The sequence below is a fragment of the Varanus komodoensis genome, unplaced genomic scaffold, assembly GCF_004798865.1.
Source record: "Varanus komodoensis strain SLA01 unplaced genomic scaffold, ASM479886v1 scaffold15, whole genome shotgun sequence".
Classification (NCBI taxonomy): Eukaryota; Metazoa; Chordata; class Lepidosauria; order Squamata; family Varanidae; genus Varanus; species Varanus komodoensis.
Genome location: NW_025335440.1, coordinates 24,834,482 through 24,856,133, shown reverse-complemented (window position 1 = coordinate 24,856,133; position 21,652 = coordinate 24,834,482). Strand labels below are relative to the sequence as shown.

Sequence of the window (21,652 nt, the reverse complement as noted above, 5' to 3'; positions counted from 1 at the left end):
GTTCATTAGGGAATTGCAATCATATTACTCTTTAAAAGAATGAGCTAAGATTAAACAAGAGGTTGTCTGTTAATCTAAAATCCTTTTAAAAGTATCATCAGTGGCCTTTGCATGACACTGCACACTCATCCATAAAAAACCATTCCTTGGTCCTCTGTTCAGAGGATAAAGGGGAAATGTGTTTATTATTATAATGCTAGTTTATGAATTTTGCATTCTTTTGACATTTTAAAAACATTTGATTTTGTTGGGTCTATTTTGTCAGGCGTTTCTGTTGGGCGCTGTGATTTTGAGTTTGATCTTTGTAACTGGAAACAAGATCAGCATGATGACTTTGACTGGAATCTCAGAACTGGAGGCATTCCAAGAGCAGGCAGTGGACCAATTGCTGATCACACTTTGCAAGAACCATCTGGTCATTACATCTTTATAAAAAACTCCTTCCCTCAGTTGCCAGGGCAAGAAGCCAGAATTTCTAGCATGTTAATAAGCAGAAAGAGCAAAAATTGCAAGGTATGTGAAGGAATGATAGAAGTTAATTACTAATTGCAAGAATTCAGCATCAGTGAAGCATCCCTTATAAGAAATATCCATTGTTCTTTCATTAAGCTGCATACTATGGCAAGGCAATATTTTGTAAAAAGGAGAATGGTTTCTGTTGAAAAATACAGTTGTTTGAATGAAATTAAAGACTTAAGTGGCATTAATGTTTGGATCTCAGCTACCTGTAGTAGAAAACATCTTTTAATAAAAATGTGCTGAATAATTTGCCTACCTATGCTGCACAATTAAAATTAAGCAGGGATGCACACTTATTTGAATGCAGGCGAGCATTAGTGCAGGTCCTCCACTGATGCCAATGGAGGATTAATGAAAGCTTTTTGGGGTGAGGTATGTGAGCGTATGCTGCTTAATTAGTGGTGACCTCTATGTTTTGCTTGCACTAATTTTTATTTTTTTAAAGACATTTGGATTTTAATTTGTTTTGTTGACTTCCTAAATCTTCTTAATAACTTTGGAGTATTTTAATGAAAAGAGATAAATATTCAAATAAATAGGCTGTGTGGATCTAGTACCCTTCCTGAAAGCTTGTTAAGATTTTTATTCCTGAGATGCTCTTCTCATGCAACAATTTTGATGTTTAATCTTCTTAAATGAAATTAAAATTTGGCTTCACTAGGAAGGGAGCCATATTTAATACCACTGTTCCATTTACTATTGCTTCTCTTATTTTAGATCCTGTTTTATTACCACATGTACGGAGCAAATACTGGATCACTAACTGTCTACCAAGTGACAATATCAAATTCCAGTAAAGTTCTTTTCAGCCTGACTGGAGATCAGGGAAATTTCTGGAAAAGAAAAGTGCTAACACTGGAAGCAGATGAGGATTTTCAGATAACTTTTGCAGGATTTGTTGGGAAAGCTTACAGAAGATATATAGCCCTTGATGATATCGTGTTTACTAGAGAATGCTTACCATCCTTGAACCTCTTACCAGATAAACCTACAGACTTGCCCACAACAGGTAAATAACTACTTGACTTTGTTTAGAAACATATTCTTCTTTGCTTTGGTTCTTCAACAGTACATAGATCATTACACCTAATCGGAAACAGTTATGCTTTGATACATACATTGATAAAAATGCATAAATATATTTTTTTATCTGAAAAGTGAGGTACCCTTTTAAAAACAAATGGTACTATTACTTAGAAATTTGTTCATGCACATAGTGCTTTGAAAATTCTTTTTTGTGACATTGAAATTCTTGAAATCCTAATTACTGCAGGTACTTCTAAAACATATTAAATGAGATACAATGTTCCAGTAAACAAGAAAGTAGTACAAAATCTGTTGTGTGTACTGTAGAGTGGAGATAATGAACATCTTTTGAACGAGAGGTCTTTTAAAATAAGGAGTGTATTCTGATGCTGTGCTCGAGAAAATGGTGTCCAGTTACCCCTACTAGTTCTGGGTCGTTGCAGTTCACAGCTGAAAGCACAATCTTTATTTTATTGCCTTATTCTCCTGACCAAACTCCATCATCTTAGTGCTGATGAGTTTATGCTTCAGAAAACAGGAAAATCTGAGCTATGTATACCCAAGTCAATGCATGGATAGAATGAAGTTCTCTGGGCCATACTCTAAAACTCTTGTTTACAAGGCTACGTAGAGAAGTCCTTTTTTAATGACATAAATATTTTCAGACCATGAATATAATGGTCTAAAATGCAGGCTGCGTAAAGGCAATCCAAGGGCACAAGGCCAGAAAGGGGCAGGAAATTTCCACTTCTGCAACCTTTTTTTCCACACTATCTAAGCTTTCTGAAATATAGACATTATTTTTCCCTGAACATCCATCCCTAAGCACACACAGGCGCATGCACACTAATTAGTGATGGCTTATTTCTCTTTTAGTTCACTCAAGGTAAATACTTTAAAAGAAACAAAAACATTGATCAATTATATATTGATTTTAAAGCCATTTTATTCAGTGAAATATTCTCCACTGCATTAGAATCACAGTCTCAAAGAAATAAAAGTGATGGTGAGTTCCAGACACATTTCTCACAATTTACTGCCCTTTTTATAAGGTATTCCGTGTTATGCAGAATTACTGAAAGCTGGAGGTGTGGGTGTGTTGGACAGGGGATTATATTATGTTATTTCTCCCTTGGGCTTTCAGTTAGCATACAATTCTGACATGGTGTTAAGCTACACTGGCATTATGAGTGTGTATTATTCTGGCTATAAGCTTTTTTGAAAAAAACAAACTTGCTGCTGTAAAGACTTTGAACCAAAGTTCTATGCACTGTAAAAGTACTGTTGACCGTGTTCACCTTGCAGCTATAAGTAGTTGTGTATCTCTTGGGGTGTTTAGAAATTCTTAAATCTATACTTTTGGACAATGGAATCTTTGCAAATCTGTTTAACGGCACACCTAAGATAGCAAATCTTAAGAAACATCCATGGAGAACCATTTCATTTTTGTGGAATAACCAAGGTTTTAGTCTGCAAAAGCTTTGGAAACCCTAAAGATGTTCAGAGGAACAGAATTATACAGGAATCTTGATAATCCCTTATTTTTCTGACTCAGGATATGATCTTATGCATATTGTCAGTGAGATCCCCATAAAAGGCAATGATGAACATATCCTGGAAGGAAAATGCATAAAGGATTGTATTAATGAAAAGCAATTAATCAAGGACAGGAGTCTTTGACATGACACAACCATTTCATTTGCCCAATGCGGCATATCCATCATTTTTTATATCCACCAAGGCAGTTCAGTCCAAGTTTCTGCCATATTTTTCCTTATTCTCAGTTGCTTTGTTTTTATTATATTTAAAATATTTGTCTATGCCCTTCATCTGAATTGCTTCTGGGAGGTTTAGAGTAGTATAAAAGCAGAAGCACAAAGCTAAAATACAACACAATAAAGCAAGCCAACAATAAGAACAGTGGATAAAAATGGTGCTCAGGGGTCTCATAACCAGATTGTTTACACTACTGTAAAATAGTAATGGATGTTGTAGGAACAGAGGTGTTTTTCCTTCTGAGAATGGCAAAAACTGGAGGCAGGTGAATCAGATAATAAAATTAGGTCAAGATGGAATGCTTAGTTGAAGCTAGAATATGGACAACAACAACGAAACCATGGTTCCTGGGTCAGAGTTTGGTAAGGAAAAATAAGAACAACTTTTTAGATGAGTTTAGATGATTCTAAAATCATGCAAGGGCAATACCGCTTTTTGCACATACTTTAGCATGCTGTAACAGTGCACAGCTGAGCTACAAGACAGAATATGTGACACAGTTCACTTCTAGGTATAAGAGCTAGGAGATGAATGGAATTTAATATGAGAGTAGAAAACTCTTCCAAAGCTTCATTTTTCCCCTAATAATCTCTTTCACAAGATCTCCATTTCCATCAGAGTTTATATGAGATGAAGTTTCACCTCATATAAAACATGATTCATCTACACAAGCTTAAACATTTTGCTTTTAGACTTCTCCTTTCTCTAGATAGCTTCAGTCAGCGACCATTTTCTTTCATCTTAGCAAATATGACAACATGTTTTGGTATATGTAGCTCCTGCTTTTTGTTTGTGGCCTGGTTTTTGCAAAAAAAAAAAAAGTGCATTTCAAATGGAAAAATGATTATTTTCTCCCCATTGGCCAAAGGTTGGAGCTTTTTGTTTTTGTTTTTTTATGGTACATTTAGGACTGCTCATTTTTTAAAAAAGGCATTTTTCTAATGTGATTGAAAGGCTGGCAATGTGCAAATATTTACTGAAGAAATGCAATCTTTTTCACAATCATTTTGTTAAAAAGAATGGGACATGTGTGGATGAATTGCAAAATGAAATGAAATTCTTCTGCATCTCTACTTATGACTTATTTCTGTGTAGAGGTGGCATGAAGGGGTTTAAACTCCTGTGCGCAGAGACTCTTAGAAGTTTACCGATTGTTGTTCAATAGAGGACATGGCAGATTGATTGTCGTGCAGTGAGTAAGGGAAGGTGGAGTAGTGAGATATCATCAGGCCATGCCTCCAGGAGTTGACTGGCTCTCTGGGTGTGTCAGTGATACTCTGATTCAAGATTGGTGGAACTCAGCAATGGTCTTGTGGATTCTGGGTGAGTAGCTGCCAGTGGTGTTGTGTTGTTCTATGCTTTGGGGTGGGCACTGATTTCTCCTCAACTTCAGTGTGTGGCACGCATACAATACCAACCAATGTATGTTAACATTGTGGTACTGTAAGTAGTCCAACGATATAGCAGGACTATAGAATGGATTCACAAGTAGAATAATGCCTAAAATTGTCAAAACCAGGGGCTATTGAAGCCCTTGCACACTTCAGATTCCTCTAATCTTCCTGATTTGTATAACCTTCCATATACTGCATACATTGTCCTTATTCCTGAATGGGTTTTTTCAGGAATTGTACATCATTGCCATGCTGATCAGTTGGATCTTATTGTGAGATGAGGTATTGTTTTGTATTCAGTTCAGTTGCCAGGTATTTCTAAGGTGTCGTCAGACAGCTGATGATGGAGCTCAGGAGCACCAACAAACTGTATATTCCTCTACAAAACTGGAATGCTCTGTCACAAACCACAACTGAAAAATGATTTGTTCATGCATATTTTATTTCATATCAGTGATATTCCATACAATAGCTAGATTAATTTTTGCAATGGAAATATTAAAATTAAAGATATGTGAAAGGAAATTATTTGGTAAGAAGGGTTGGATAGTTTTAGGTGAAGAATAAGAAACTATTTCTTCTTGAAAGATTAAATTAAAAAGTCCTTCACTTGACATCAAAAAGAAGGGGCAAGGCAAGACTCCCTGAGGGGTTCTGTAAGTGAGACACCACTAGCCTTACCTGGAGCTTAAGAAAGAAATATCTTTTTTTTCCTATCTGATAGCCAAAATTTGCACACCCATCAACATTTGATCTCTGTTGGATTGAAAGGATTGCATGAAACATGACATTAAATAAAACAAATGGTCTACCATAATTTGCATGTGACGATGCTCTCCTGTCAGAGGCAAGAAGCTGCCCGGCGTGAATGAATGGGCAGGCAAGAGGGGTGGGTGCTGGCTGAAGAAAGTGTGAATGAACAAATGCTTTGCATCCTCTTGCCTAGGCACTCCGTTCTATTCTCTCTCCCATGTTTTTAGTCCCTTTCTACCCTGAATAGTTGGTTTTGGGGCACTGAGCATGCTCAGTGGGCTGTTCTAACTGGTTTCCTCGCCTGACACACACACTTTAGGTCTCCCCCCACCCCTTAAGAATGTGTGTACCTCTGCAAACCTCATGCTTATTCCAAATCTGCTGTTACTGCTTTCTTGTGCATAGGTGCTACCATTTTGGCTTCTAAGTACGGATACTTAGCGAACTGAACTGAAAACAGAAGATAAGATAAAAGCTCATTAAAGCAGGAGTGTTGAGCCTCCTTCAGCCTGAGGGCTGGATGCCATTTCAGAGTTCTCAGGAGCTACATTCCAGTGATGTGGAAGGCAAAAGGCAAAATGGGCAGAGGCCGAATGGCAAAACGACCAGCATAATTCAGCTTGAAGCTCTTCTGCCAGTAGCCAAGTCTTGACCTTTCAGAATGGTGGAGGGAGGGAGCCGCATAGGAGTTGGAAAAGCACCAAATGACTCATTTCGGAGAAGTGGTTGAGGCATGAAAGACACTGTGGCTGGCTCAAGTGCCACAGAGGATTGGATTTGTTCCGTGTGCCTGATCTTTTGCACTCCTGCTTTAAAGCATAGGGACAAGCAGTTCACAATGCCATATAACCTAACTTTGCCTGCCTTTTCCCAAACTGCAACATTCACACAAATCATAGGAGTTAACTAAACAGCCCTCCCCTAAAGGGTCCAGATCTTAAAAATAATTCTTCTGTGCTGTACAGCATGACCCTAGAAGGACTTTTCATGTTCCCAAGGTGCTCATATAGGGCACAGTTTTACCAAGGGGGAAAAACAGACGCATACACAAATGTACTAAGAACGTTTTGATCTGTATGATGGCTGGGCAAGCACTATTGATAACTGCTGCAACTTTTCAGTAATGAAACTGCTATTAATGGTCTAATAGCCCATTGCACAGGGATGCCTTATATAGTGGCTGCTATTACTGCAAAAGTAATTACTTTTTGCCATGGACAGTGTATTACTTGTATTTGTATGTTGCAAGAAATGCATAATACAGCACTGAAGTGATTTATTCTGGTAAAGGATGAAGACAGTATTGGAAATGGCTGCAATGGAACCTCCCCCCCCCCCCCCCTTCTGTTATTTATTATCTCCTCATTTCGTCTTCTTGGAGGGAGGAAAAACACCTTTCCCTGCATTGTCTGGGGCCACCATAGCTTGGTCGAGGCATTTTTTCTGGGGATATTGGTAGCAAGAAGGTAGATTCACTGATGGAGTTGCTTGCCCAGAAGCCCTCCAAAACCCAACACTGCCACTGCTTGTATACATGGCCCCTGAGCTTTCATTTTTCTGGATTGCATCTAGGACAGCCTTCCCCAGCCTTGTGCCTTCCAGACACATTTGGACAGCAACACCCAGAATTCCCAATTAATGGCCCTTCTGTACAGGAATTCTGGGAGTTGTGGTCCAAATGCCTCTGAAGGTCACCAGGTTGGGGAAGGGTGATCTAGGACAACCTGCACACATTTGGGTGTACCTACATTCATAGGCCATGTGTAAATGGGAACCTTAAATGCATGCAAGGTGGGAGTATGACGAGCAGAGAAGACCCCAGCAAGCTTTGCCACATATTTATTTGTGTCCAAATGAACACTGTAACTTGGCTTCCCCTTTCTGTTACAAAGAGATCTGCAGTGCTGGGTTAGGGATTGCTTTTATCATTGTGGATAAGCCCACCCTGGTTTTAAGTTATATGTAGCTCTCATACAGGAAGAATAACACATGCTTGTTATTTTCTAGTGCAGGTTCATGTCTCATGAAACTTAGGTATGTAGCCTTTGGAATATACTTTGCTTGGAAAGCATATGTTATCCTACTTGATGATCTGCCTTATATAAAGAGGCAGGTGTGCTTCAAATCTTCAATGACTGTGGACATCACCAGATTTGGAGGAGTACAGACATCATGCCACTAATCCAGAGAGCATTTAGAGCCACTGAGAATAGGGAGAGAGCAACATGTTTTATTGAAAAAGCAAATGACACTGAACCTTATTGAGGTGGGAAGAATGTTATTTTTGCTTCATTAAGGCTAATGAGACTTAAAATACACACAGTGCAAGCAGATAAAAATATGTTTACGAAGTGTGATCTCAGAAGTGCTGTGTGTATATTTTAAGCTATATTTTGTATTGCAAAAGCTTTGAAGACAGTGTACATAAATGTAATAAAAATTTGAACAGCAGATGATGGAGAGCCAGTGCAGTGCAGCAGTTAAGAGTGTGGGCTGGGACTTAGGAGATCTGGGTTCTAATCCCTGCTCACCCATAGATCTAACTGGATGATTTGGACCAGTCACAAACTCTCGGGTCAACCTACCTCACATGGTTGTTGTGAGGATAAGATGTAAGTCACCTTGAGATCCTGGAAAGGAAAAAGGCAGGTTATAAATATAATAAATAAATACATATGTGATGACTGTGCTTAGCTGGGTTGCAGCTAGGGTGTTTGCCTCCAGTGCCAAAGCAGGAGGGGCTGTGTGTGTGTGTTTGTGTGTGTGTGTGTGTGTGTGTGTGTGTGTGTGTAGGTACGCCTGCAGCCAAAGAGACAGGCTAGTCTCAGATTCTTGGAGGAAAGCAATCAGTGTTAACAGATTCTATTCTAACAGGAACAAATACAAGAAGTTACAAGCAGAATGTCTCCCACACACCCTTTTGCAGGAAGCTTGTCATTCCTGCATGCATGTGTGATGATCTGCATGTAACATCTGAGCATGTGTTCAGTGTTATCTTTTTCTGAATCACTGCTGTACAAGAAGGGGCTTTCAATAATATTAAAACACCAACTAAAACAAGAGCCAAAGCAGTAAAAACAATAAAACTGGGTGCAATAAAATCATTGGCAATAAAATGACAAAATCACCTCACATTTTAAAGCCTGGACGAGGAAAGCGTTTTTTTAAAGCTGACAACTTGATGTAAGCATTCACTGAATAATCTTGGAGACTGACTTGCAAAGCTGGGCCACAGTAACAGAAAAGGCCCTGCTCTGATTATTGCCAATTTAATCACTCTTAGGATAGGCATGTAGAGAAGGGCATCAGTGAAAAATCTGAAAATATAAGACAAGTTCAGAAGTTCAGTCAGGATCTGCAAAGCAATGCAGTCCGCCCTGGTGGCTTGACAGAGAAGGTAGCCTGGTCCACCTTGCACGTACTTGCAGGATTGGCAACAGCTCTGTAGCTGCTTGCAACGTCACTCCCACAAAGGGCAACTGGGAGCCATAGCAGGCCTAATGAAAGGCTTCTCAGTCCTGCTGAGTTTTGCCACTACAGCATGACTTTTTGTGGTGGCCGCTTCCTATTCCTAAATCAGTTTCTGTCTTTAGCCCTACAGTACCTTCATGCTTTACTTTGCCTTTGCCTCTGGTCCTGCAGTGCTTTGCTGTATCTGAGCCTCTCTCTTTCACCTTTGCTTCTTCCCCTGCTGTGTCTTGCCAAGGTCTGCACCCAGCTGCATCATGCCTGGTCCTGGTGTTCCAGCTGAGAATGCCGTTGCCGCTCATGTCCAGGAGCTGAGAGGTATAGCCAAGGAACTCTTTGGAATGTAGCCATATAAGGATTTATAGGTTAAAACCAGCACTTGGAATTGAGCTAGGAAATTAACTGGAAGCCAGATAAGCTGTTTTAACATAAGTGTTGCTCCCATCCTATTCTTTTTTTCTATATTTTGGACACATCCACGTTCCTAATTACTCTTCAGAGACACCTTCATGTACAGCAACTCATTGCAATCGACTAATCTGCCTGTTGCCAGGGCATGGATGGCCGCATGACCAAGTTCTCTCTCTCTCCCCCTCATGCCATAATCTGTACTTTCTTTCAAAAGATACAATTTTGGACTTCATTGATTCTAAGGGTTTCTGTGTAGTTGTCATTATTATTTGTTGTAAATCCCCTCAGTTTGTGGATTCGATCGTAGAGACGCTAACAAGTCCTTTGGGCCTATTGCTCTCAATCTGCCAGGTGATAACAAAAACTCCACTTGCTAACAATCTCTGCAGATCATCACTGTGGAAAAAGTTATTGAACCTTTACAAAGAAGCTTCTCCTGTCAATTAAATAGCCAGGCTCCTTTCGGTGACTTCTCTTCTTTTTATCAGCAGCTAAGATTTTGAAGCAAGTAATTCTTTAGTATGTTCTTTCTCTTTTTTCCATCCCAAGAAAAATAGAAGGGGAACATCCCTCACTGTTTTTAGTTCCTTTTCTTTTCAGAGTTTAAAGGCTCACTGGATGGTTGAGGATGTTGTACAGCTGAAGAGCTGCTAAACAAGGGGAAGGAGATTAATCTTTTTCATCAAAAGAAAAATGTCTTACTCTTTGGGGAGATTGGGGTAGGTAAGAGCCTGTCCATACTAAATTGAGGTGAAATAAGGCTCTTGCCCAACATTTCAGGGCTGTTCAAATGAATGATACTTGTCCATTGTGTGTAGACTCATCCCATCTTCATCTCTGATAAACAGTTTTGGCAGGGAGTTGTGTATATTTAAAAGTGTATAGTTTAAACTGTAAAAATATTTATATACCACATTAATTTGCCATTTTCAGCCACAAATGGCACTTGAGGCAGCTAGCAATAAAAGTAATAGGCAATTTTTAATTCAAACTTCAAGCCAGATCAACTGAAAACACATGGATATAAAGTAACAGCATCCAATCAGTTAAAAGCTCCTTCAGCAACAAACTGGCATACATGGTCAAAGCCTACTTGAATACAAACACCTTTGCCTACCAACAGAAGACTAACTTTCACTTTCTTTGGGGCAGAGTGCCAGAGGCAGAGAGCAACCCCCCAAAGGCCTTCTCTAACATCCCATGGATTATGCCTTGGGCAGAAGTGGCGCTCAGAAGAGAGCCTTTCACAAAGAATTTAAAACCTGGGTAGGCTTCTATGGGAGACAGTTGCCCTTCAGATAGCTTGACCCCAAGTTGTATAGGATAAGGGAGAGCAAAGGGAGAATACATGTGCAGACAGAGGAGCCAAAGGTGACCTCTGCAACTCTGGTAGTTTTGCGGGAAGAGAAGTTGCAGCAAGTGTAGCTCACATGGCAAGCTGTGCCTCCTGGGATCTCTTCTTTTACACATCTGAGGCACAGAACCCCAGCCAACCTGCATGGACTCCATGGAAACTATTTCCTTTCCATCTAAAACTGAATATGCTCAGGGTTCTTAATATTGCATGGTTGATTAGCCTGCATCTTTATACATATATTATTTCAGATATTATTAATCATGAAGGAAAAGACAAAGTCTGAGCCAGAGCTGCTCTGAGAAGAAGTTCATCAACCAGATTCTCCTACAATCAGAAAGCAAGAACCAAAGGAATTGTGTTCCACCGCCATCTCCTTCTGGTTGTTCAAATTGGGGTGATCACAGAGGAAGCTTTTGCTGTACGGTTGGCCCCACCTCATTCATGGAAGGTTATGGGAGGTCTAAACATTGCAGTCTTCCATTTGTAGCCACTTGTGCTTTCCCATTTCCTCCTCTATCTTTTTCTTACTAGGAAAGAAATGAACAGGAGGCGGGGATGGAATAGCTGGGCAATGCCCTTTGCACATTAGCATTAACAGCTTCTGTCTGGAAACTATCTGGAGTTGCTTGGGCCCTCATGGGATTTCTACAAATGTTTTACTACTTTTTAGTTTGTTTGCTTGGAAGTAAGTCCTACAGGTTGAACAGAACTCATTTTTCAGACAGTGTGTGTAATACAGACAAACCTAAGTAAATATATATTGTGTTGATTTCAACTGAAAGCAGTTGGTCATGCAAAACAATCTTACATGCATTTACTTGTGTTCACTGGGACATGTTCCTGAATGAGTCCATTTAGGCTTACAGCTATAGAATCCTAGCCTATGTACAACTACTAAGAAGTAAATCCCATTAAGTTCAACCAGTCTTACTTCTAGGTAAGTGGGGATCAAACAGAAAACTCATGTGTTTAATTTTGCCTGGATTAGGGGCAATGTGTTGAGGTTTGGAGTGCATTTTAAAAACTCTGATAATAAACTTTGTTGTTGGGGTTTTTTTTTTTTGTTGTGTTGAAAATTTTTATTTCCCTGCCATCTCCTCTTATGGATTTTCTAGTAAATTCATGTGCATATGTGTGTGAGTTAATTTTTTTATATCCCTTTAAAAAAAACAGCGCAACCGTACCATGTTGACTCAGACATCTGCATGAATTTGAAGGGGATTTCTACTTAATCAGTATATTTAGGACTGAATCCAGAGTCTTTCTGTCCTGCAAGCACATGCATAAATAGTTTATGCCTCTTCATTATTCACAGTGTGCCTATTAATGTGTAAAGTTATTCCGGAATTGTTCCCCATAGATTTTCACAGCGACTTTCCTAGCAGAGCATAATTTTGTTTTGTTTCAGTTTAGTTGCCTACTCTGAGCCAGAGGAGCCCCAAAGGGACCATCTTCAAGCCAAATAATTTCAGGAAAAAGCTTGAAATAATGCATCTTGGAAGCACTAGTGCTACCTTAAGTCATCCCAGCACATGGGCTTTATAATATCTTTTAGTAAAACTCACAGTGGAAGAACCCACAAAAGGGAGAGAACCATCCAATGGAATTTCTACATGCAGTGTTCACTGAGAAGCTCTGGATAATGAAGCTCCTCTCTGTCTTTATCTTAAAGTTGTGCTTGCAGAAGTTCTAACATTGAAATGTTATGGCTCAGTGGTGTTCAAACTTTATAGTTTGGGGTTTTTTTAACCTTTTCACATCGATTCAGCTGCTAAGGAATACTTCTACATCTGAGACTGGCTGGCATCCTGAATCTTGCAAAAGAGTCTGGGAAGCATTCTAAATCATACACTATCCATGCAGGGAGTTGGTCAGCATTTGCTTTCTTGACCATTGTTCATTGTCTGGCAGGAACTTTGAGCCAATTAAGTCCAAAACACTGAGATCAACCTGCTTCCCACCCATTTTAGAGCAATATTTAACATGCCCCATGACTGCATGTTGCATGGGATGCTTGAATGGGTACAGTAGCAAGTTTTTGTAGTACTAGTACTGCTCACTAGATCTAGCATCAGCAACTGATGCTATCCGCTAAGGTAGCTGCCAGGCCCACCCATTCTGACCCATACCCTCAACCCCGCCATCATGGCACTTCTGTCTGCAAGCTGGGTCTCCATTTTAATTTCCCATGATTCCCCGAAGTGATGCTATATAGATCATTTTGGCACATTTAGCACTTTGGTACCTCTGTAGAAGCAGTACCACTTCTACTGGGGAGCTCTGAAGTGGCCAATTGCCCCTGAGGGCACTTTGCTCACTGTCCTTCAAACATGGAAGCAATCGCCTGATTAACAAACTCTGGAGTTTTCTATCATGCATGTTGAGAATCAACTTATCACTTCAGAAACAGAAAATACAAGCAATTAAGTCCAGTAAGAAAATTGCCAGCGATAGAATGGCAATTGCCAGCGATAGACTGGAGCTTTGTCCTCAACAGCTTTCCAAGGAAAATAGATTTTTTATTTTTTTTGGTGCTGCCTCTTAATGAAGCAAACAACATAAAATGACAACGGGTTGGCACTTCAGAGACCACAATTTCCTTTAATAACTAGTCACCTCTTTGTGAAAGTCAAAGGGAATGGGAGGTAAACTTCCAGTAACTTTGCATGCTTGTCACTGAAATCTGCCTTTCCTTTTCTCCTCTTTTTCTTTTTTTTCCCAGGCTCCTGCTTTCATGGTTATTTGGAATGTCTCAATGGAAAGTGTTACAGATCAGAACAAAGCTGTAATTTTGAGGATGACTGTGGGGATAATACTGATGAGAGAGAATGTGGGACCTCTTGCACTTTCGAAAATGGCATGTGTGGTTGGCAAAATTCCCTGGCTGATAACTTCAATTGGGTGAAGGAAACCGGCTCACCTCAAAGCCTCAGACCTTCCAAGGACCACACACTGGGAAATGGGAAAGGTATGCTGCCACTTCAGCAGAGGGAATTAAGTCACATTCACAAAATTTATCATCACTTCTCATGCAGTACAGGGCAGGTTCAAAATATCTAATTAGAATCATGTTATGAATACCTAAGCTGCTTAAATCCCTAATGTTGGGAATGGCTTTACAATGCGGTTGAATCAGGAAAAGCTAATTGCAAAGCAAATTCTTCTCAGTTGATGCTTTCAAACAGTGCCATGTCTTTTGGAGGCAGCTGCACATCTGTTTCTCAGGCCCTGATGAGAAGCCACATCACATTTACGCCACCACACATGTGCCAAATGACAAGCCAACACAATCAGATGATTCCATCTGGAAGCAAAGTGGGCATAAATTATTTTGTAGCTTCAAGACTAGGCAATCATGCCTTTTGCCAGCTCAGGCCTGTAACCAATTGGAGCTGTCAAGCCGAAATTGGAATTGGATAATTGCTCGGTCCATGAAAACTGAAGGGACAAGCTGGTAGCAGAATACTGAAGCCTTAATCTAAGAGTGTTTTTATCCAGAAGGAGAAAGAGTTTGCTAAAGGCTGGGCATGCCCACTGGACACAGGCAATGTGCAGCTTTATCATGTGTATGATAAAGGTATATGCTTTTACTGGAATTCTGAGAATTCCAGCTTTCAATGTTTGTGGTGTGTTTCAGACCCACACGGTTAGAAATATGATTTGATAGCATGTGGGCAAAACTTCCCTCCATGTTCTTTATTGCACATCCTTGTTTTCTCTATACCTCTACGTAGTTATGAAATTTCCTGTGGCAAAGCAAAGAAACATCAATATAAGTGTGCTTTTTGCTCCATAAGGAAACGTTGTTAGTAATAAATGTTTCAACTGGCACCTCAAACACTCTTCTCACAAATTATTTTCTTTTCATCATACACTGGTGAACCATATTTCACATTATTTGTATGATCTCTCAGTTCTTCAACATCATTATTTCCATGGCTGTAATAATACACAATATGTCTGTAGTGACCTTTTCCTTCCTGGGCTTGATGATAAGATGCTTTCTCTGGAGATGGTATGGCAGGCATTCATTTTCCAACAACACTGTTGCAGACTTAAAGAATGAATGCCAGCAGCAAACTCATGTGGGCCAACATCTTCTGAATCATGAACTTTTGCTACCAACACAAAAGAATATTGTTGTCAATAGGCTGCAATCAGTGCGCATGGCAAGTTACGATGTATATGTGAAATGCCCCTGACCCAAGCTTCTTGAAACCTAGAATTCAGTACAGGAAAAGAAGACTACACAGGAAAGGAAGCATGATGCTTGTCTTGATGGACAAAGGAATATACATATGCATATACATATAATCTCAAATAAGCACTACTGGAGATAAATCGTGATTTTAACCAGTTAACTAGTATGGGAAAGGAAGAGAGTACAGAGAATTGTTGGAGTCTCTGTTTTATTTTTGTAAGGAATACTTCAAGGGAATGAAAATTCCTCTTGTTGGCAAAGATTATACAAACTTAATAAGAAAGCAAAATGATATATAAACAGTTCCCAAGACATGTTGGTAAATCAAAATTCAACTTGCATCTCCCATAGTGAAACTATTCATTAGCTTTAGGCAAATGAGGCATTTGCCATTATTTTGAAAGGCATCTGATTCAGCAGAAGTGAATATTTCCCTAGTCTTGACTTTTATGACTAGATTTTCTAGCATATTCCATATATTATAGTAGAGTCAAGAGTGGCAAAATGTTTCATTAGGTACCAGCACCGAACATTCAGTCCCAAAGTCCCATCACATAATCAATCTCTCCTTACAAACTTTTCATCATCTGAAAATTTTACTAATGAGTCCACACCAAATGGTCTATATCTTTTAACAAAGATACAGGCATCAGGACCCCATGTCATCAGCCCTGAGGCCCTGCTGGGGTTACCTGGAAAGAAGGAGAGGTCCCCTATGTGAGCAGTTAGTGCTTTTATTTATGGCTGCTCCATATAACATTCACCACTGGTGTTAAATAGAGGTGGCTGCATCCAGACTAAGTCAGCCATCATTTAGTTCCATTGAAATCAATGCTACTTAAATGATACATGACTAATTTGTCTATCAATTTCAATAGGAGTAGAGCATAACTAACTTAAATATAGGCCCAACCCAGCCTGAGGCTCAGGTCTGGATCCAATTAAAGCCTCTATTCTTACACATATATAAAACCTAAATGTTAAGTCCAAGCAGTTGTTTTTCTTATTCAATCTGGTGTGTTAATCCAAAGTTTAACCCCCAAAAGAAAAGAATAATTGCCTTTTCCATTATTTTGTTTGGATGCCTCTAAATAATGTGACAGGAAAAGCACAAAGGACTGTGAGGAAATCAAATTAAACAAACATCACATGTTACCCTTTTATGTGGTTTTTACTACTTCTGTTTTCTTGTTTTTATTTTACCAGTGAAGCGATCTGTCAGACTAGAAACTTTGTCTCCCTTATTTAATTTATTCTCTTGAAAGAGAGATGTACTTATCCCCACTGATGTGATTCAGATATTTATTTCAGAAAGCTGGTCGCCAACATTTGAATACACCTTGTAAAGGTATCTTTTCACTTGAAAATCATGATAAAGTTCATCTGACAATAATACATGCCAGGTATCCCCAGCTCTTATTTTTGCTTCCTCCGAGGAGCTTGATTGACCTCCCTTATCCAAGCCAGCCATCCAAGTAATACCAGTTGCTGGGAACACAACTGGGAGGATACATCGCATTTTTATCCTGCATGTGGTCAACCTGCAAGCATCCATCTGGGCACTGCAGGAACAGAATGCTGGACTTGACTGACCTGCTTTGGCATGATTCTTGTACTCCTATGAGCACCTGAAGAACAAGAGTTCGAGATAAATGGCAGCTGCAGTTCCCACGGGGCTGCAAAGCAAGAGGGCATCATATTTTCCCCTCAGCTGTGCAGCAGCTGCAGGGATTTTGCTTTCCTCCTTTCTGTCAGAAAGAACACTTAATGTGGACTTGATAACTAAAAGTTAGTGTCTGTGTTTGCTTCCCCAATCGCCTTCCCTAATTCCTATTTTCCAAATGCGCCTAATGATAAAACCTTCTGTTTTCATGCTGAGTATCAGATATGGAAAAGATTTAGCTCCTTTTTCATGGTTGATTGTAGGACAATTCCTGTATCTTGAAGCCATGTCAACAGGTGTGAGGGGTGAAAAGGCACATCTGAAGAGCTCCAGGTGGACAGAGTCAAGCACTGTGTGCACACTGAGTTTCTGGTACTACATTTCTTCAAAGGCAACAGGGCGTATCCAGGTTCTCATTAAGGTACGAATTTTACTTTCCCCCTTCCTTCAGGTCATGGGTCCTCAAACTACGGCCAGTGGGATGGATCTGGCCCACCATGGCCATTTTGCTGGCCGCCGGCCGCCTGCTTGCTCACTCAGAGATGGTTTTGGACTCACTGGGAGATCTCCAAGCAAGTAAGCCGCTGCCGCTGCCCACCTCGCAGCGCAGGCGGGAGGTGGTGACTTGCTCGCTCGGAGATGATTTTGGACTCGCTGGGAGATCTCTGAGCAAGCCGCCGCCTCACCAGCCCATGTGCCCAGGCCACGCAGGTCACCGCCGCCTTTCAACTGGCCCCCTATTGAAAAAGTTTGAGGACCCCTGCTTCAGGTCATTGCTTGATGCTACTGTCTGTGTCAAAGTGAGTTTTCCATCAAGGAGTTCTTAGCCAAGCTGCTTCTAGTCACCAAAAAGCATTTCTTAAGATAATTTCATCTTAAGAAATACTTGTCTGGTGCAGCAGCAGGGTGTGCCAACCATGTCTCTCATTTCCATGCTCTCAATCCTGATACATTTCATTCCAGGTGGTGGTTTTGCTTTGTATGCAAATAGAACAGAGAGTGTTGCATGTCTGATCCTTATCAAAATGATTCATCTGTGATTAATGGATTTTCTGCACGGGGTATGACCACAGCTTCGTAGGAAAGTGCATGTTTGCATTCAGAAGGCCCTAGGGTCCTTCTCTGACATTTTCAAGTGGGGTTGGGAAAGGTTCCTGCCTGAATCCCTGGACCACATCCAGTCCAAACACTGGGCTAGATGGACACAGAACTGGACCTAGAAAAGAGTAATGCATCTTGTGTGAAGATACTTGGATCCCTTCAACTGTGATATCAGCTGAAATGTAAGAGGAAATTCAGGCAGTATGTATTCTGCAGTCAAACTGCTCAAGAGCAGAATTTGCTGTTGAACACTAGCTCTGCTCTGTTTGCAGGTTTTTTAAAAATGTCATGGTCTTGCTTCATGGTGTGAGACAGAGCAAGATGAAACGCAAAAAGCTCCATGTGTTGAAATAAAACTACATGCTGCACCAAAATGGTTCATTAAGAATGCAATCCTATCACTGTTTAGACAGAAAAGGTCCTACATCTCCCAGCATTCCCCAGTCTAAGAAAACTTCCCCTTTGTGCTTCTTTACAATCTCTGAACATTTTCCTTCAAATGACAGATTTTGATACTTTTCATGTTAGCAAAATGTTAGCTTTGTATTTTGTCCCCTGTTGGTTGAAAGCAATATGTATCTGTACAGTTTTGAAATGGTGGCGTCTGTCATCAGAAAATATTTGGCAGGAAACATAAATAGAATGAAAACTTAAAAAAAATACCTTTCTGGTTTCTCTCTCTCCCAGCCCTCTTGTCTTTCGACAATGACATTTCAAACTTGCTAAATAACAGTGATGAAAGCAATTATTCATTCAGGATCCATGGCATGGGACTTAGAAGAGTGTCACTTGATTTAAGAAAGAACCCTTCCAAAAAATAGCATAGCAAGCTGCTTGACTATTTTTGTTCATACAAGGGTTTTCTTAAAATGCAAACATGGACTAGTCTAAACGGGCGACTCCTGTGAAAGTGACACTATCTGTAGATTTTCTACACAAGGCACAGCAGGGCTGATAGGGAGGATTTACACCAAATCAAACTTGAATCCCTAGGTAAGTTAACCAAAGCAAAGACTATGGAAGAATAGTTCTTCGTCATGGCCTCTGTGCATCACACATAGGAGTGCTGTGCCTGTGCAGTGCCTGATTTGGGAAGGTTCCTCTACTCTAGCCTAGAACTTTCCATGGGAACCCTGCCCCATCCGCCCCCTCCCCACCATATAAATAGGCAAGTTCCTGCCATTTTCTCAGTTAACTTTAAACCACCGTTTGTGAGTGCATCGAGATCTCTAGCGTTCTTCTTAAAGTTTATTTCTTGATCTTCTTGTTCAAAGCTCTACTTTTGAACTCCATTCTTACCCAAAGTCCATGGAAAATAGTTCCCATCCCCTTCCCTTCCAGGAGCATCCCCCCAACATTTTGAACATTGTTCAGAAGGTCCCCAGATCATCTTGAACATGGGCTTCCACTTCACCTACAAGGCTTGGCTGAAACACCTGCCCAATATATTCCTCTTCTCGGAGTGAATAGGGTGATTCACTTGCATGGGGATGGTGTGATCTTTCCTTTTGAAAATCAGGTGAGGTGAAGTCCACCACTAGCAAGGACACTTGAGGCAATTGGTGGGCATGACATTGCCTGAGTCCAGCTGATTTTTCAACAGGGTTTCCTTCTCCTTTTTCATGAGAGTTATTATGGCTCCTCTTATAATTAATTGCCCATACTTTTCTTTGGAGAAGTTTCACCCATCACTTCATGGCCCTCTGATTCTAGGGCAGTGATTTACTGATCTCACTATGTACACCAGGATTTATATTAAGTTATTCTCTTTACTTAATTTTCTGCAGCAAATTGCTGCTAAGTCCAGTTGTGTTGACAGTATGGATGGGTGGCTTTTGTTTAACTCATTCCAGCTCTGCTTCGCAGATTTCATTCTGTCCTCTGATCATTTACAGAATCAGATATTTTAAGGGAAGTATGAAAATTATGTTCCGTTTCTGCTGGTGTTTATTAATGCAGGTGTGCATTTATGCAATTTTCTTTCCCCAAGTTAAACAAATGGCCTGCCAGTCTGTTGAACCTATGCACCTTGGAAAAACTATCAAATCCAAAGGCTGGATCCACAAAAATCTGAGTGCATTTGAATTCAAGACAGATTTCTCTGATATATATATAGCTGGGGGTAGCTCAGATGCCCAACGATAAATAGAAATTTCAATGTTTAGAGGAGCCCCCTGGTGATAACGAAACAATGGAAGGGTGTTTACCTCATTTGCATTAGCAGAAATTCATATGTAAGAATCAACTGACCAACCTTCTGCTAGCTGTTCAATTTAATTGATCCTTATGGGAATTGTATGCATATCCCAGAAGCTCTTGAATCCATAAATCAAATAAATGTATGTTCTGATTATTGCTGTGTTTCCAAAATTAGTGTGCTGTTGTAATGCATCCACTTGGATAAAAACAAAAAGAATGAATTTGCTCAGAAAAACATTCAGAACCACTCTTTTGCCTTGCCACTTCAGACATGGTTGATCAGCAGACTTCTTACCTAGGAATTAATAAGCTCATTGTAAAATGAATAATTTATATCTGCCTTGAGCATTAATGTTTAGTGGAAATGAGGGCGTACATGTAATACCTTTTTAATCCCACATTTTAGGGCACATTATCTGACAGGGAGAATATAACATCTAATATTATGCACAATATTGTTACACACAGTGCTTTTTTGTCATAGAATGCATCAGAACCTTTTTTTTTTTTTTTTGACAGATTTTCCAAGTTTTAAAAGTAACTTTTGAAAATTTGATGTTTGGTCCATGTGAATTTGAATCGCCCTGTTGAGCGTAGCAGGTCGGCGGCAAAATAATTAAAACGGTGCATGCAGGCTGCTTGTGTGTCAAATCCGATGCATGTGTACTTCGTTCGCACTGGTTGTGATGGCACTGCTCGGCTTGTGATTAGTTGTGTGGTCATGCGCTGAGTGCTTACTGCAGGCAGCAACTGTTATGTTTTGTTACACAACTGACGTGTGTGGGTGTGTGTACAGTGATTGACTACGTGCGAAAGGTAAATAATTTCATGAATTTTGGCACCTTTTTTCTTACCAAAAAAGCACTGGTTACACATGAAGATAAATTACATTGTAGAAATCAAAGCTTAGCGTGGGTCTAGCTACTGGACAGAAAATTATTGTTAAAAAGCATTTGCTCTTTTTAGGGCTGTGTTTTATAAGGGCTGTACCAGAAGAATGATAGGGAGGTTACTGAGGTTCAACAGGTAATGCAATGAACTTTCCCAGTCTCCAAATGCCAGGATACTGTCTTGAAGCCATGTCAAGGCCTTTCAGTTTGTTAAGAAGAGCTTGTCTGGTACAGCTCATATAAAAGAGAAATGGCCTTGAAATGGCCTTCCCTAAATATGCTTCTTAGAACTGTTTTTGGCTGTGAGAACCTGAAGCTGTTTCCTTCATTGAAGGAGCTTCATCCTCCCCGCCTCTCAGGAAAGGAGATTGCAGCCTCTGTGTTCTGAAATAGGGAGAGAGAGACGAAACTTTCTAAAATCCATGGAAAGAGGCACTGGCTCTTGTTCTTCACTTGATGCGTTGCTTGCCCAGGCAACCTTGCAGACTCATGGAGGCCTCTATCCATTGCATTAAAAAAAAGATAACAACCTAGAAGAATTTTGCAGCCTCTGAAAGTTCAGTATGCCCAGTTTTATTTCCATTCCCCTTTTCCAACTTGTCCCTGCCTTCATATCAAGTAAAAAATAAAGAATTATTTTCAGTACTATTCTGTGCATATTGATTTGGAAGCAAACACCATTACATTTAAGGGGGATTACTCCCAAGTAAGTGCTTATAGTGTTGTAGCTTTAAGGAGGGGTAGCAGGCACCAGATGCATCACTCTGACACAAGAAAAAAATAGCTATCTATGGCGTGAGGAGTGTGGCCTACATCCCATGAATTGTCACTGGAAAAGCATGTTCTCTTGATTCAGCTTAAGAAAAGGCTGTGTGAACACCTGTCCTTTACTGC

The 21,652-nt window shown here is 40.1% G+C and overlaps 1 protein-coding gene across 1 annotated transcript in view; it reads left to right on the top strand.

Annotated features, from left to right (window-relative positions):
- MALRD1 (MAM and LDL receptor class A domain containing 1) overlaps positions 1-21,652 on the top strand; it is a 242,556-nt gene that overhangs the window by 81,266 nt on the left and 139,638 nt on the right. The window contains exons 19-22 of the mRNA XM_044425030.1: positions 266-513; positions 1,237-1,528; positions 13,427-13,672; positions 16,832-16,989. Coding sequence (XP_044280965.1) covers positions 266-513; positions 1,237-1,528; positions 13,427-13,672; positions 16,832-16,989 — 944 coding nt within the window. The remainder of the gene's footprint in view (positions 1-265; positions 514-1,236; positions 1,529-13,426; positions 13,673-16,831; positions 16,990-21,652) is intronic.